We start from the raw sequence: 17,093 nt of genomic DNA on the forward strand, positions 1-17,093 counted from the left end.
TTGACAGCAAAACACAAGAATTTGACTTGAAAGCCCAAATTAAATCCATATTACATTTGTAGACAAAAAGTAACCCGGACTGACTGTGTGTACCGAGCTGGTGTAAGTCATGAAGTGGACTAACTGGACACAGGTGGAGTGACTTTCAGGCAACTACGGATACAACTTGGTAATTGATGTTATGTAATGATTATGGATAAAACTGGCTAGTAGTCCATCATGCATTTTTCAGACATACTCTGGCTTATTTTACTTTTATCAGTTTCATCAGGGCCTGCACAAGTTAAAAAGATTTATAATCTGGTATATAATTTTTTAAAAGATGGTGTTGACTGGGCCCTGCGACAGACTGGCGTCCTGTCAAGGATTTACCCCACCTCATGCTCTATGGCTGCTGGGACAGGCTCCAGCCCCCCGTGACCCTTAATTGGTGTAAGCAGATGAAGATGAGTGAGTGCGTGTTGATTGGAGTGGGATATGCTCTCTGAAGTATCAAACAGACTAATGACTGCATTTCTCAGAGTACAAGTCGCATGAGATCAGAAAGGAGTCTTCATGGACTATGATGTTTGCAAATGACACTGTGATCTGTTGTGAGAGTAGGTTGAGTTTAGCCTACAGAAGTGGAGATATGCTCCGGAGAGAAGGGGAATGAAAGTCAGTAGGAGCAAGACTGAGTACATGTGTGTGAATGAGAGGGAGCCCAGTGGAGTAGTACAAGGAGTAGAAGTAGATGAGTTTAAATCCTTGGGGTCAACTCTCCAAAGTAATGGAGAGTGTGGTAGAGAGGTGAAGAAGAGAGTGCAGGCAGGGTGGAGTGGGTGGAGAAAGAAGTGATTTGTGATAGAAAAATATCAGCAAGAGTGAAGGGGAAAGCTTGCACGACAGTCGTGAGACCAGCTCTGTTGTGTGGCTTAGAGGCACTAACAAAAAGACAGGAGGCAGAGCTGGAGGTGGCAAAGCTGAAGATGCTGCGATTCTCTTTGGGAGTGATGAGAATGGACAGGATTAGGAATGAACATATCAGAGGGACAGCTCAAGTGGGACAGTTTGGAGACAAAGTCAGAGAGGTGAGACTGAGATGGTTTGGACATGTGCAGAGGAGGGACCCAGGGTATACAGGAAGAAGGACGGTGAGGATGGAGCCACCAGGCAGGAAGAGAAGAGGGAGACCAAATAGGAGGTTTATGGATGTGCTGAGGGAGGACATGCAGGTGGCTGGTGTGACAGAAGAAGTTACAGAGGACAAGGTGAGATGGAAACGATCTGCTGTGGCGACCCCTAACGGGAGTTGCCGAAAGAAGACGATTTGGATTTTTAATATGGATTTTTGTGCACTGTTGCAGAGTATTTGTAATTATTGGCACTTATTCTGTTATTATTAGAAGATATTTTGTTTAGTGTTTTGATCCTGGGAAAGTCCTGTATAAATCATTATTTATTATTGTTAATGAAAGTGTGGGTTTTTCGTTATACAAGTCATACTGGGGTACAAGTCAAAGGACATCCATCCCAAACTAGTTTAGAAAAAAAAAAACGTGCAATTTGTACACCGGAAAATACAGCATATAAAAATTCACCCAGAGACACTTGCCATGAGAAGAGAAACTAGGCAGAGACTAAAACTGTTTTTTGGAACCAAACTCTAAATATGTAAATGTGGCATTACAACTTTGGGATTGACCCAGTTTTGGAGTGTGACTATTTAAGGAACTGCAAGTTTTAGCACTTCCTCATTGGCTTCATTTTTCATCACAAGATGATGCTGCTTGGCAAAACACAATGCTCACCGTTCACCAACATGATGCACACACCTTTAGACACAAAGCAAAATATTAGCAGTACGGTATGGACAGTCCAGAAACTGAACATGTTTTAAAGTGACCGGAGTGCAGCGGTGTTCAGTTTACAGTGGCATTTTTCTGACATCTCAATGTTCTGTGAATTGTAGCATGCCGCTTTAAGTTTCTGCACAGAGAACAAGAAGCATGAAGATGTATCACACACTTACACACGCACTCCCGCTGGTGCGATGTGGGCACCAATGAACAAGAATCACACAGAGCTTGCATCGTGTAAAAACCTCTTTCTGAATGGCTGCAGCCCAGTTACATAATCAGGGCATCCATTCAATCAAGTCCACTTCAGCAAAACCAAAAACATTTCAATACAAAAAAACTAGTTCCGGCAAAGAGTCCTGTGGCTCTTTAAATATTCTTCAGCATCTTTCAGAGTAAAAACATCTGGAACATTACCAAGTGTAGCTGCTCATGCAACAATTCGAATGAAGTGACTGAAGACAGAAACTGAATAATTCTGCAAAACATCACTGCTGCTTCAGTTCCTTCATCACACAGGACACAAAACCCATTTGAACACTGCAGGAGTTAGATTAACACTGAGGTTGTTACTGTGTGCACTGCCCATACACACGACTCTAAAGACATAATCAACAATATTGACGTGGACAAAATTGTTGGTACCCTTTTGTTTAAAACACACACACACACACACACACACACACACACACACACACACACACACAGGTCACTGAAATATCAATGTGCATATTGATTGACATGCATATCAATCTGTGGGGTGGATTTCTGGAACAGTTTGGAGCTGGAGCTCAAACAGAGCACCAATATAAATCATTTTAAAAGAAAATGATCAGGGGTGCACAAACTTTTGCTTACAACTGTACGTTAAAAATACATGGATGACACAAGAAAGTGAAACACTTATTTCCATTGTGGTCCATTTAAAAATCAAATGACAAAATAGAAGTATAAATGAAATAATAATAATAATAATAATAATAGTGTATATGATAACAAGAACCTCAACAATTTATAAAAAGCCCATTTGGTGTCATTTTGCGTTATAGCTCAAAGTGCCTCGATAACTCATTTTTCTATTATGGATTTACCTACGCCACCAAAAGTGGATGGAGGTTCCAGTTTTATTCCTGTTTGTCTTTCTTACAGTAATCAGTTGGAAACCAAGTGCCCTGCACAGATTTAAGACACCCCGTGCCACATGCAACAAAGCAGCCCCAAAACATAACAGAGCCTCCTCCATGTTTCACAGTACGTACAGTGTTCTTGCTTCATTTTTGCATCAGTGAACAGAGCTGATGTGACTTGCCAAAAAAGCAAAAAAGTTTTGTTTAATCTGTCCAAAGAACATTCTCCCAGAAGCTTTTTTTTTTTTTTGGCAAATTCCAGTCTTGCTTTTTTATGATTTGCTTTCAACAGCAGTGTCCTCCTCAGTCACCTTCTATTAAGTCCACTTTGGCTCAAACAGCAGCAGATGATGCGATCTGACACTGCTGCACCTTGACCTTGGAGTTCACCTCTAATCCTTTTGGAAGTTGTTCTACGTTCTTTGGTTACCATTCTTATCATCAGTCGCTTCAATTTGTCATCAATTTTCCTCTTGTGGCCAAGTCTAGGGAGGACAGCTGCAGTCCCATGGACCTTAAACGTATGAACAACACCAGCAACTGTAGTCACAGGAACACCAAGCTGCTTGGAGATGATTTTATAGACTTTACGCTTAACATGCTTGTCAATAACTGTCTTTCTAACCTCCTGAGACAACACTCTCCTTATGTTCAGTGTGGTACACACCATGATACCAAACAGCACAGTGACTAATTTTCACTCTTTAAATAGGCAGACCAACTGATTACAAGTTTGAAGACAAACCTTAGTTTAACATATCCCAATGGTCAAATTATTTAGAATCTTTTCTAGGGGTATCATTAGTTTGTTAAAATGATTCTGTTGAATCACAATTCAAAATCAATACCTGATTTTCATTAGTTAATTTTCAACAAATCATATAACCTGAACTGTATTAAGAAATGTGTAATTGTGAAATTAATTTATGTCATGATGATGAAACACAGCAAAATTAAATGAATTGTTACACAGCTTCAAAATGTTTGAACATAGCTCATTTACATGCCGAACATACTGGTCAACAAACAAAAAAATTTGCTTTTTTTTTTTCTTGCATGGACTGTGAGAACTGATTTAGGGTAATTTTGGGGTGTGGAATCCAAATGTGAGCTCAGATTATCCTTTTCCTCTATCACGTCATGTTTTTTTACAATCTGCATATTCTGTATAAATGGAATATGTAAAAATTGCTTATTCACGCACGAGTTTGATGTCACTAATCATGCACAAAATCAGCTTCCAAAGCATAGTTTTTAAACCAGGTTCACAAAACGTGAACAAGATCCGTAATATTGTTTATGGTGCCAAAGAGGTGTGTGAGCCTGCAGCCTTTGCTTCAATGCTTGATACGAGAAATATGTTTTCATATGTCAAAAACGTGATGTGACTGGCAAAAACTATCATCAGTTCCCCCAAATTACCCAAAATCCATTGAAAAATTCCATGCAAGAAAAATCATGTTAACCATTGTTGATATATTGATTAGCTTATTGTTATGTTTACACTCCATACTGGTAATTGCACATGTGTGAGAAGCGCTGGTACGTACTGAAATCCCAAGTGAGACCGGAGACTGCAGCACACAAGTGAAATTCTTCTCTAATAGGTGAGTTTAGGCTGTGGTTGCTGACATCGCTTAATTTAATAACTGTATGAATGTTATAGAATTTACGTTTTTCCCATAGACAGGTATCACAATGTTGGGATGACTATGCTGGGTGGGAAAAGTAAGCTCATTCCTGATGAGGTCAACCACAGACATTATCCCTGCACCATCAAGCCTTCAGCGTGTTACTGAATCACTGCCATTCAACATACAGAGAATATCTGTCCTTCCTCTCTGTCTTTCCACCATCTTGTTTGTTTAAGAGACTCTGAAGGACCACTGACTCAAGCATAACTTTGATTCACGCACTTGCACAACCTGTGTCATGCAGAAGAGTAAACTCGTCTTTAACGGGTGCACACTGAACGTGAGAGGGGCACCGACACATGCAATTGCGCACAGAGAATTTTGAAATGTTAAAAAAAAACGAAAAAAACCTTCACGCATAAACGTAGTGGTACGTGGCGCAATCTGCTCGCCAACACAACGTGCAACTCCTCAAGTGGAGTAAAGAAGTGAACAGAGCGAGTGGTTGCGTCAGCGGATCACATCAGAGCGTAGCTCGTCTGAACGATTATAACGAGAAGTTAAATCTCTCATAAACATACTTTTACAGCTGCACACAAGGACCCCCCCCCCCTTCTCATTCAGAGAGACACCGTAGAGAGGGTCAGTGACTTCAACTTCCTGGGAACATACATTTCTCAGGACCTTACATGGGGCACCAACATCAATGCCCTTGTGAAAAAGGCACAGCGGCATCTGTACTTTTTAAGGTCACTGAGGAAGGTCAACCTGTCCCAGAAACTGCTGCTGTCCTTCTATAGGTGTTCTGTAGAGAGCGTCCTCACCAACAACATCTTGGTGTGGTACAGGAGCTGCTCTCAGGCTGACAAGAAGGCTCTGGAGAGAGTCAGGAAGTCAGCACAGAACATCATAGGAGCGCAGCTGTCCTCTCTGTCAGACATCTACTTATAACACCAGATATCTGCACAGGGCCAGAAGCATCAGCTTCGATGGTTCACACCCCGGGCACAGCCTGTTCTCACTGCTGCCCTCAGGAAAGAGGTACCGGTCCATCAAGGCCCGCACATCCAGACTCACCAACATGTTCTACCCAAGTGCAATACGGGTACTGAATGCACATCCTACAGTTGGCTGACTTATATACACCTACTGGCTCCTTTGTAAAATACAGTACATGTATATATTCTTATTTGTCTATTATATTTACTTTTTACACTTTTGCACTACGGGAGTTGTCTTTTAATTTCGTTGTACCTTGTGTATGACAATAAAAAGCATTCTATTCTATTCGAAGAAGGAAAGAAAATGCAACTGTTTTACCAAGCCATGACAATGTAAACATGACAAATAATTACCTTTTTTAGACGGCTCCAAATGCTTTCTCTAGCTCATTCAGCGCGCACGTGCATGAACAGTGCTGCTGGAGCAGTCCTCTGCGATTCAGGAAGCGATTAGAGCCATTTTCAACAGACAACTTACAGAGGAAATGATTAATTCACTACGAAATAATTATTTTATATACACAATGTCCAGCGTAGAGGGCGTGGCAGGTGGTGGAACAAAGCATGGCATCCAGCTGGGAACACAGCGGGTGGAATCATCACGACGTGCATGCAAGTGCGTGAATCAAAGTCATGCTCATGTCAGTGGGCCTTTAGGCTTCTTAAAAGTCTTTCTTAAAATGACATCACTTAGAGCTACTTTTAGCCTTATGCTGCGTTTACACATAACGACACATTTGCAGAGTTTTATACTGTACTAAACTCTCTTACTACGATTGTGACGACACGCCGTTTACGGACTCCTCATCAACAAAATTATCTTGGTACTGTAGCTCATTTTACAAGTGAAAACTTCAGTATGTTTGAAATGCATGCATTCACCAATGCGGAAATGGTGTTTCATCATGTCGTACCCTTGTGGGGGTCCTTCATGACCAGGATTGTCATACCCTGTGATAGACAGTCTGGGTGAGTACCTGCTGTTACTAGCCCACACATTTGTGCTGCCAGGCGCACAAAGAGTGCTGTTAGCTTCTTCAACCAGTAGGTGTGGATCATATCGGATGCCTCTTTCTCCCAGATTTTCATCCAGTATTGCTCAGCCCACAGGGCCAGTAGCTTTGAAAAGTTACTGGCTCCACTAAAATTCTACTGACCCAGGCGTACATGCGTGATGTGAACTACAGCCACAGAAACTTTTAACTTTTGATGCAATTTCATGCATTCTACAGCTGACATTAATAACACCAAGACTTCACAAAATTGCCATTAGTTTGCAACATTTTTGCATTTCAGTCTTTGTTTGAACATGTTTATGTTTGAACTTACTTTGTACATAACGTTTTGTGTTACTTATTTACATGTTATTCATTGCTGAGCATGTCAATAACACTTGTGTAGAATAACATTAACAGTGTTAAAATGTAGCCATTTAACCTGTTAGTTTTGTTTAAAAGTTTCATGATTTATTTTTAAGTTGGAACTGACCTTGTATCTGTGACCATGTGGGAACAAAGCATCTCTTTCTTTTCTTTTTTTTTCCTCATAGAACCTGTGTCTCCCTTAATTCTTCTTTATCTAGCATCTTCTTATGGCGAGTTCCTTTAGCATTTGTTCTTCCTGGGTGTTGTCCAGATTTGGGTGGTTGTAATTTTGATACATTCATTCATTTGTTCATTCGAAGTGTTCTGTTTGCGTCTTCTTCATCTGCTTCTGAATTTAAAGATGCTCACGAAGACTGCTGAAGATTGGTAATGGAAAAGACTGAATGCACGCTCCACTTCTTCCTCTTTCGAGTTTATTGGCAGTTTGCAAACCAATACAGTGCAATACTGCCACCAACTGTTGGGAGTGGAGCATTAATGGATTCTCACTCAGTCATCATCAACCGCTTGTCCGGAACAGTGTCGTGGGATTAATGGATTCTGACATATGCTGTATTAATAAGGAATTCTGGAGATGAGGGAGGAGAGGAAAAAAAAGTGGGGGAAATTATACTGAACTATACTCTCTTGAATAACCAGTTCAATACATTTCTTTGACCTGACATCTTATTTCCTAAGTAGGACGTGCACGAAACTCTGTGGGAGTGTGGTGCGAGACAAAAACAAACATGTGGACTCGCTGAAGTTTGACAACATGCAGATGTGAAATAAACTGACTTTTCCGCAGGAAAAATGGTCAAATAAATAGAATTTTGAGAGTATTTGTAGTGGCCCAAGCAAGCCATCATTTTATAAATTGTACTGGCCCATAGTGGCCCGACAGTGGGCAAAATCGCCACCAGGCCAGCAGGCAAATGGCAATGTCAAGCCCTGCTAGAGCTGTGAGCCTTTGTTTGGCAGTTTCCAGGGCCTCAGTTATGGGCATCTTGTTGTACTTCTTATCCCTTCAGGACCTGTCTCTCATAATGCCCTTCTGCACCTCTATTAGTCACCTAACATCCTTTCGGGCTTCCTGGATGTGGGCTTCCAATCTTCTCCATGGAGGGCTCTCCCTTTGGGGGGTATTTTTGATCTTATACCCAAGTGTGCCAAGGACTACTGTGGCAGTGGCGTAATGACCTCATTGGTTTTCTGTAATGTTGGTAATGGGGATGGTGAGTAGAGCTGTGTTAATGTCTGCAACCATCTCTTCTGATGGGACTTCGTCCGTGAGCTGAGGGAGTTGTACTCTTGGTTGTGTTTGCTGACTGCTTTAGTTTGGCAACAATCTTCATATTCAGCTCAGTAGATACATCTGTCATAGCAGGTATTTGGGTATCATCCGCTTCCTTAACACTAGGGCTGCCACAAAGGATTACTTTGATAATCGACTAGTCGCCGATTATTTTTGCGATTAGTCAACTAATCACACTGCCCAGTCAACTGGGCAACATGGTGGATTTGTGGTTAGCACTGTTGCCACACAGCAAGGAGGTCATGGGATCGATTCCCACCTACGGCCTTTCTGTGTGAAGTCTGCATGTTCTCTCCGTATTTGCGTGGGTTTCCTCCGGGTGTTCCGGTTTCCTCCCACATTTAAAGACATGCAGGTGAGGTGGAGTGGAAACTTTATAACTGTCCAGGTCTATCTTGCAAAAGAGATCTTGATCTCAGTGGGATTAACCTGGTTAAATAAAGGTTAAATTGGAAAGAAAAAAAAAATCGGATCATATGTAAATTGTGGCTTATTGTACCAGCATGCAGCCGTTATTTGTCTTTGAATAAAGGAAAATATTCAACACTGACATCCAAATTTATGGATATTTGGCCATATTTTGTATTTGCTTTGTTAAAAAAATATTTATGGCTTGCGGACACTCTCCAAATGTTACAGAGACCAATAAAAAGCCACGAGGACAGCTTTACTGTGGACCTGCGCTACTGAAAACAGCAGTGTATGGCAAGATCAGGACCGCCTGCAGCACCAAAGCTACAAACACCAAAGGGACATTTTTTTTCCAGTTTGATGCAATGAGACAAGGTGTGTGTCCTTCTTGATACATGTATATGCAGGAGTGTTACAACTGTCTGAACTCACACTTTTAATTCTTTGATCAAAACACAAATACTGAACAATGGAATTAATACTGCCAACATTTTATCACAAAAAGCTGTCAAACTGTGATTACGAGGTCTATTAGAAAAGTATCCGACCTTATTATTTTTATCAAAAACCATATAGATTTGAATCACGTGTGATTACATCAGATGTGCTTGAACCCTCGTGGGCATGCGAGAGTTTTTTCACGCCTATCGGTTACGTCATTCGCCTGTGGGCAGTCTTTGAGTGAGGAGTGGTCCACCCTCTCGTCGATTTTTTTCATTGTTTAGGAATAGCTCAGAGACTGCTGCTTTGTTTGATCAAAATTTTTTCAAAACTGTAAGGCACAACTGAGTGGACACCATTCGATAAATTCAGCTGGTTTTCGGTAAAAATTTTAATGGCTGATGAGAGATTTTGGTCTGGTAGTGTCGCCATAAGGACGGCCCACGGTGCCTGACGGCGATCTGCGCTTCGAGGCGGCAGCGTCTCGCCATTTCAAGTTGAAAACTTCCACATTTCAGGCTCTGTTGACCCAGGAAGTCGTCAGAGAACAGAGAACTTTCAGAAGAAGTCGGCATGAGGAGTTTATTCGGACATTCCATTGTTAACGGATATTTTATAATGAAAGAACGTGCGGGCAGAGTCGCATGTCGGGCCGGACACGGCCGCGGGGGGTCGCGACAGGAAAAACATCTCCGTTGGAAACCTTAACGGGCAAGTTGGAACATGCCCAAGCTGTTAAACAATTTCTCAGTTACTCACTTGTTGAAAGCCATCAAAAGCCGCCTAAATTTTACAAATGGTTTTCAACACGGAGGTGTTTTTCATGTCGCGGCGCAGAGTCGTCACGGAAACGACTCGGCGAATTTGCGCGCACGTCTTTCATTACAAAAAGTCCTTAAACAGTGGAATGTCCGCATAAAGTCCTCATGCCGACCTCTTCTGAATCTTCTCTGTTCTCTCACGACGTCCTGGGTGAATTAAGCCTTAAATTAGGATGTTTTCACGTCGAAACAGGCCAACGACGGCGCCTGGAAGCGCTGCGTGACGTCCCGCTCCGTGGGAAGTCCTTACAGCGACAGAAACACCCCATAATCTCTCATCAGCCGTTAAACTTTTCACCGAAAACCAGCTGAATTTCTTGAATAGTGTCCACTCGGATATTCCTCACAGGTCCAGAAAAAATTTTGATAAAGCAACGCACGCCGTCTCGAGCAGCGTGTGAAACAAAGGAATTCAGCCGAGAGGGCAGGACCACATCTCACTCAAGGCCTGCCCACAGGGAAATGACGTCACCGACACTCGTGAAAAAACTCACGCATGCGCACGAGGGTTCAAGCATGATTGGTGTAATCACACGTCATTCAAATCCATATAGTTAAAAAAATAATAAAAGTGTTGGTTTCTTATCTAATAGACCCCGTAGTTGTAGCTTCGCAAATACCAAAGTCATTTTATTCTGCTTTCCCTCCCTGTAACGCAAATATTTTGGGGTTTAGAGAGCTGGCTACACAAAATAAGAAATTGAAAAATATCACCTTGGATGCTGAGAAACTGCAAAACAATTTTTTTTTTCTTAACAGTTCCTATTTTAAACTGCTGGCAATGAGGAAGATGATCTCATTTTAAGTCTCTAAACATCATATTTATATTTTAGATGATATATATTTTTCCAGATATGCAGTTCAACAGCTTTGTGTGTTAATGTGAACTTTAAACTCCAGTTTTATCAGCATTAAAGCAATCTAAGCAGCACGTTCAAACTTCAAGGTTCAGTCTGCTCTGCACAGACAGCATTCAGAACGATTCATTAATCCTCTGCAGCTATAATCCAATGACAAGATTTACTACAGTTTACACCCCAGGAAACATGTGGAACAGAAGTACAGGTAGAGTATGAAAAAATAAAAAAATAAATAGCACCAGTCTCAAGACTCGCCCGTTTTAACTATGAGACACTGCAGTTCAAAAAGGTATGCACTGCACAGAACTGTAAAATCTGTCCATAGCCCAAAGTTGCCTGTTTCAATTGTTTCAAAACCTACTCAAAGTTTCAAAATTCAGAACTTGTTCAAAGTTTCAATACTGTCACCTGGAGTGTGCCCAGTCCTTCAAAACTGCATTACTGTACCAAATGTTACATACGTAACTGACACCATCCATTCATCTTCTATACCATGTTATTCCAATTAAGGGTCACGGGGAGCCGATCCCAGCAGTCATTGGGCATGAGGTGGGATATACCCTGGGATATAGACTGAAAAAAAATGAGTTGAACTCAAAGATCTAAAACATTTTCTATAAACACAAAAGACCTATTTCTCTCATATATTGTTCACAAATCTGTCTAAATCTGTGTTAGTGAGCACTTCTCCTTTGCCGAGATAATCCATCCCACCTCACAGGTGAGGCATATCAAGATGCTGATTAGACAGCATGATTATTGCACAGGTATGCCTCAGTAAAGACAAAACACAGCCAGGTTGTCTTTTTCGCTCCATTAAGCAGCATTCTAATCCAATTACATTTGTTCCGCAAATTTGATTGGTTAATGGTGTGAGATTTACGACCATATAATATCGCGTTGACGGTGGCAAAATATTCGACCGTTTCACATTTGATGTATTACTCCATACCCTGACCACGTAGCTACGCAGATGTCAGCTGTTGCCATAGTAAGATCTGCCGAACAAAACACAGAAAAATAAATCGTGCAAATGATGGAATTGGATTAGAATTGGAATAACCCCCTTGGGCCGTTTTACCTGAACAATCACACTGAATGATTGTCTCCCCCCACCTCAAGAGAAAACGGTCGGTAAATTTAAAAAGGACAATTTCAAGCTCTGTATGTACAATTACAAAATCAGTAATGTTACAAGTATTAAAAAGAAAAAAAACTTCATGTTCCACTGGTTGTGCTATCTTGCTGCATGTGGCTGTCAAGGCTGCTAGGTGACCGGTGGGATAAGCAAATGATGGAATCACAAAACGCTCCATGGAAAAGACGGCCTTATTTCAGAATAGTTCAGAACAGTTGGTTCGGCCTCTGTGATCTCAGAAAGCCGGTTCTTCCTGGTTCAAAGTATCAAAACGGGTTTCTTGGTTCATTCAAATGTTTTCTTGACATTGGTTCAAAGTTTCACAAATGGTTTACATATTCAAAACTAAGCTTTTTGCCATTTCAAGTATTCTTGCCTCAACACTGTTGAAAATGTAAAAACTGGCTTCTTGTGAGATTGAAATGTTGTCTTGACAATGGTTCAAAGATTCAAATGTTTAAAATAAGGTAAACGTTTCTAAACTGGCCTCCAGGCTGTTTCAAATGTTTTTGTCTCGATATTGGTTTGAAGTTTCAAAACTGGAACGGCATCAAATATTTTAGATTTTTTTTGGTTCACAATTCCAAAAGAGAGCTTTGAATTGTTTCAGTTGTTCTAGTCTCAACATGTCAAGTTTCAAAACCAGCTTCTTGGTCGACGCAACTATTGGCTTGGCATTGGTTCAAAGTTTAAAACAGGTTTTCCTGGCTGATTCAAAAGTTTCTAAATTGGTTCAAAGTTTCAAATTGTCACCTCTCCTTTCGGCTGTTTGAAAACCTGCTAGTGCATCAGCTAAGAAAATATTTAGAGCAAAATCGTGCAAGTGGTGATACAAGCACCAAAGTTGGCACAAATACTCCTTAGACATTACTCTTTTGAAAAAAACTGACTGACCACTTGAATTTTCAATAGGTGGCCAGGTAGGGGTCAATTGAAGAATTACACAGGGGTCAAAATTAAAAATGCTCAAATCATTTTGAAAAACGACACCACATTATTTGTCTGATTGTAAAGATTCCAAAAAGATATAGTTTATTTATAGATAGTTATATAGTTTATAAAGGTATAGTAAATTATTGGTTGAGCTAACAGGATTAATAAATGGAATAGTTTTGACTGTGTTGAATGTTTGGTCTCCAAAGTAAAGGTCAAACAAGGTCAACAGCCATTGGATTCTACAACATGTGACATATGTTACCCCGTAACATGATAAATAAGCATGATACATGGTCCAAACTATTCCTTTTTAAAACTCAACTAATTTGCATTATTTTTTGTTACCAAAAGTGGAGCAGCTTTAACTTTTGACCCCTGTACAAACTGAAACTTACCTTTGTCACCATTTTTGTTGTTTTTACCCCATAAATCCTGATACGGATTTACGATCAGACAAATAATGTGGTGTAGTTTTCAAAATGATGTGAGCATTTTTAATTTTGACCCCTGTGTAATTCTTCAATTGACCCCAACCTGGCCGCTTACTGAAAATTCAAGTGGCCAATCGGTTTGTTCAAGAGTAATGTCCAAGGAGTATTTGTGCCAACTTTGGCGCTTGTATATCACCATTCAATCAATCAATTTTATTTATATAGCACCAAATCACAACAAACAGTTGCCCCAAGGCGCCTTATATTGTAAGGCAAGGCCATACAATAATTACGTAAAAACCCCAATGGTCAAAACGACCCCCTGTGAGCAAGCACTTGGCGACAGTGGGAAGGAAAAACTCCCTTTTAACAGGAAGAAACCTCCAGCAGAACCAGGCTCAGGGAGGGGCAGTCTTCTGCTGGGACTGGTTGGGACTGAGGGAGAGAACCAGGAAAAAGACATGCTGTGGAGGGGAGCAGAGATCAATCACTAATGATTAAATGCAGAGTGGTGCATACAGAGCAAAAAGAGAAAGAAACACTCAGTGCATCATGGGAACCCCCCAGCAGTCTAAGTCTATAGCAGCATAACTAAGGGATGGTTCAGGGTCACCTGATCCAGCCCTAACTATAAGCTTTAGCAAAAAGGAAAGTTTTAAGCCTAATCTTAAAAGTAGAGAGGGTGTCTGTCTCCCTGATCTGAATTGGGAGCTGGTTCCACAGGAAAGGAGCCTGAAAGCTGAAGGCTCTGCCTCCCATTCTACTCTTACAAACCCTAGGAACTACAAGTAAGCCTGCAGTCTGAGAGCGAAGCGCTCTATTGGGGTGATATGGTACTATGAGGTCCCTAAGATAAGATGGGACCTGATTATTCAAAACCTTATAAGTAAGAAGAAGAATTTTAAATTCTATTCTAGAATTAACAGGAAGCCAATGAAGAGAAGCCAATATGGGTGAGATATGCTCTCTCCTTCTAGTCCCCGTTAGTACTCTAGCTGCAGCATTTTGAATTAACTGAAGGCTTTTCAGGGAACTTTTAGGACAACCTGATAATAATGAATTACAATAGTCCAGCCTAGAGGAAATAAATGCATGAATTAGTTTTTCAGCATCACTCTGAGACAAGACCTGAACCATCAAGACCTGAACAATCATGCAAATGAACCATTTGCATGATTGTTTCAGTTGTCTGCTGCACTGTGCTGGAAATGTGTAAGTGAAGAGATTGCTGAGGGCTTTCTGACCTGCCCACTTTCCCAGCTGACCGGGAGACACCAGCCGTCCGTTACCGAGCACCCAGAGCCTGAAACCGACCAGCAGGCGGCACACAAAGCTCAGCGACAGCCAGGCCGCGGTCGCTGCTCCCAGCCACAGCAGAGGCGTCTGCACGGCGCCCAGAAACTCTTTTCCGCCGTTCCACATGTCCGTTCCGGCCTTTAGTCTGTGTCCCTGCAGAAAACTACAAGAAGCCCAACGCGCGAGTCAGAAAGATCATTTCGCACCGACTACTTCCTGATTTAGGCGGAAGTACAGAGTAACGCGAGTGACGTTCATCCCGCTGCACTATGTTGCCATATCCGCTTGTTTTAAGAATTTTAGCACCCCACAACCTAAACAAAGGCAGTGTAATTTCAGTCTCTCTTTGATTTATTTATTGGTTTTCATCAGGATGCATCAAAAACATTGCAGTTTTCTTTGAAATGTGGTGGAGATAATAGGTTTTGGGGCAAGGAAGAACTCCATCCTGCCTCTGTCTTTCTTTGATTCTAATTTCTTTGATCTGGCCTTTGAGCTTTGTTTCAGTTTCATTTGAGATTGATTAAAATGCCAAAAGGTCAATGTCAAGACTGAAGTCCTGGTTTAGGGTCAAACGTCAGCGAACAGAGCCAAAGCTAGTTGTCATGTTCAAAGGTCAGGATCAAATACATGATCAAGGTCCATGTTCAGGATTAAAGGTCAGCCATTAGAATTTGAGCTCATTTGCCCTATTGAGGTTTAAAATCCCGCAAAATCTTGCAAAACTTTGAAGAGGTCACCGCTCTGCGAGATGTAAGTTCACTGAGAAATGGATTGAGACGCTCTGATCAGGCTGCACTTTAACCGCTGCACACGGACAACAGCATTAACATCGCAACATAAAACTCTTTGTATATTATGCCTAAAACTATGGGGAATATATTGTCTGGGTTTATAGATGTTGTTATTGTGTTTGTTTTATGTAAACATGCGAGAAGCTCAGGTTGTGTCTCCATTATTTTCAATGCGAATCGCTGCAAACCGTGATCGCTTCCTGTTCATGTCGTTCTGGGGGAAAGTGAAGTTTGCTCTTTAATGTCCTTTACAGCACTGTCAGATTTGTTCCAGAGTAATATATATATATATATATATATATAAAATGTCTGAAATTCAGTTTGCATTCACTAAATTCCACGCAGGTTAAAGGTAGCAGACATTGATTATTTGGAATATTTGTTTTAGCAAGTTTTCAGGGTCTCATGCATGCAGTCTCTTATTAATGTGATGAAAAGCATAAAAAAATTACATTTTGAGAGGATAATGTTCATTTGCAATTGTCATCATGTGGATTCTCTATGTTATATTGACTGCAGTGACTCTCTGCGGTGCAAGGGATTATGGGATATCTCAATTTAATATGCTCAGCTGCTTCAGCATGTTGTAGTGTAAGACTGCACTTTAATGTGGAACAATTTTAAGATTGTAATTTTCAGTTTACAGACTGGAAATATATATATATATATATATATATATATATATATATATATATATATATATAAAATGTCTGAAATTCAGTTTGCATTCACTAAATTCCACGCAGGTTAAAGGTAGCAGCCATTGATTATTTGGAATATTTGTTTTAGCAAGTTTTCAGGGTCTCATGCATGCAGTCTCTTATTAATGTGATGAAAAGCATAAAAAATTACATTTTGAGAGGATAATGTTCATTTGCAATTGTCATCATGTGGATTCTCTATGTTATATTGACTGCAGTGACTCTCTGCGGTGCAAGGGATTATGGGATATCTCAATTTAATATGCTCAGCTGCTTCAGCATGTTGTAGTGTAAGACTGCACTTTAATGTGGAACAATTTTAAGATTGTAATTTTCAGTTTACAGACTGGAAATAAATATATATATATATATATATATATATATATATATATATCTGGCAACATAGTGCTACCGGAGCTTCGAGGCACGTATCGAGTACGTGTGTCAGAGAGTCGAAAAGACACGCTCCGCTCCATAGACATTATAAAGAGTAGACGCCGCATTGGTTGCTGAAGCGCAAGAAACGTGGCCGCCATCTTGGACCGGTCATCGTAGAGATTCCATCACAAGGCACAGTGGTTTGAGTTTTTTTTATTATTATTATTATTATTAGTATTATTATTATTATTATTATTTATATTCTTGTTTATTTCTATTTTCTAATCTTTCTGTAATAAATTTGGTTTGTTCTTTGTTATTTTCACTGTTCTGTAAAGTGTCTTAGCACTGTGTCAAGCGCTGTATAAATATAATGCATTATTATTAATAGTAATATGCATATGTCACAGACATGAATGAGCAAAGCTCGTCAGCATCTCACCATGTCATTTAGGTCCTTCAGACTTTTTTCAGTAAAATTGTTCTTGGGAGCATTCACATGACTAAAACCTTTCAGCTTCTGGGAGGGCGGAGCTCCCCAGACCCCCCACCCCCACCCCGCCTTTTTAAGCATTTTTCTTTATTTGCTTCTCACATGCCTGGAAAA

General features: G+C 40.6%; 1 protein-coding gene across 1 annotated transcript in view; it reads right to left on the bottom strand.

Moving 5' to 3' along the window:
* The window catches only part of hsd17b12b (hydroxysteroid (17-beta) dehydrogenase 12b), a 132,667-nt gene extending 117,832 nt beyond the window's left edge, over positions 1-14,835 (bottom strand). Inside the window, exon 1 of the mRNA XM_034184696.1 lies at positions 14,562-14,835. Within this exon, the coding sequence (XP_034040587.1) occupies positions 14,562-14,739 (178 nt within the window). The 5' untranslated portion in view covers positions 14,740-14,835. The remainder of the gene's footprint in view (positions 1-14,561) is intronic.
* Between the last annotated feature and the right edge of the window lie 2,258 nt (positions 14,836-17,093).

The sequence above is a fragment of the Thalassophryne amazonica genome, chromosome 2 (genome assembly GCF_902500255.1).
Source record: "Thalassophryne amazonica chromosome 2, fThaAma1.1, whole genome shotgun sequence".
NCBI classification, from domain to species: Eukaryota; Metazoa; Chordata; class Actinopteri; order Batrachoidiformes; family Batrachoididae; genus Thalassophryne; species Thalassophryne amazonica.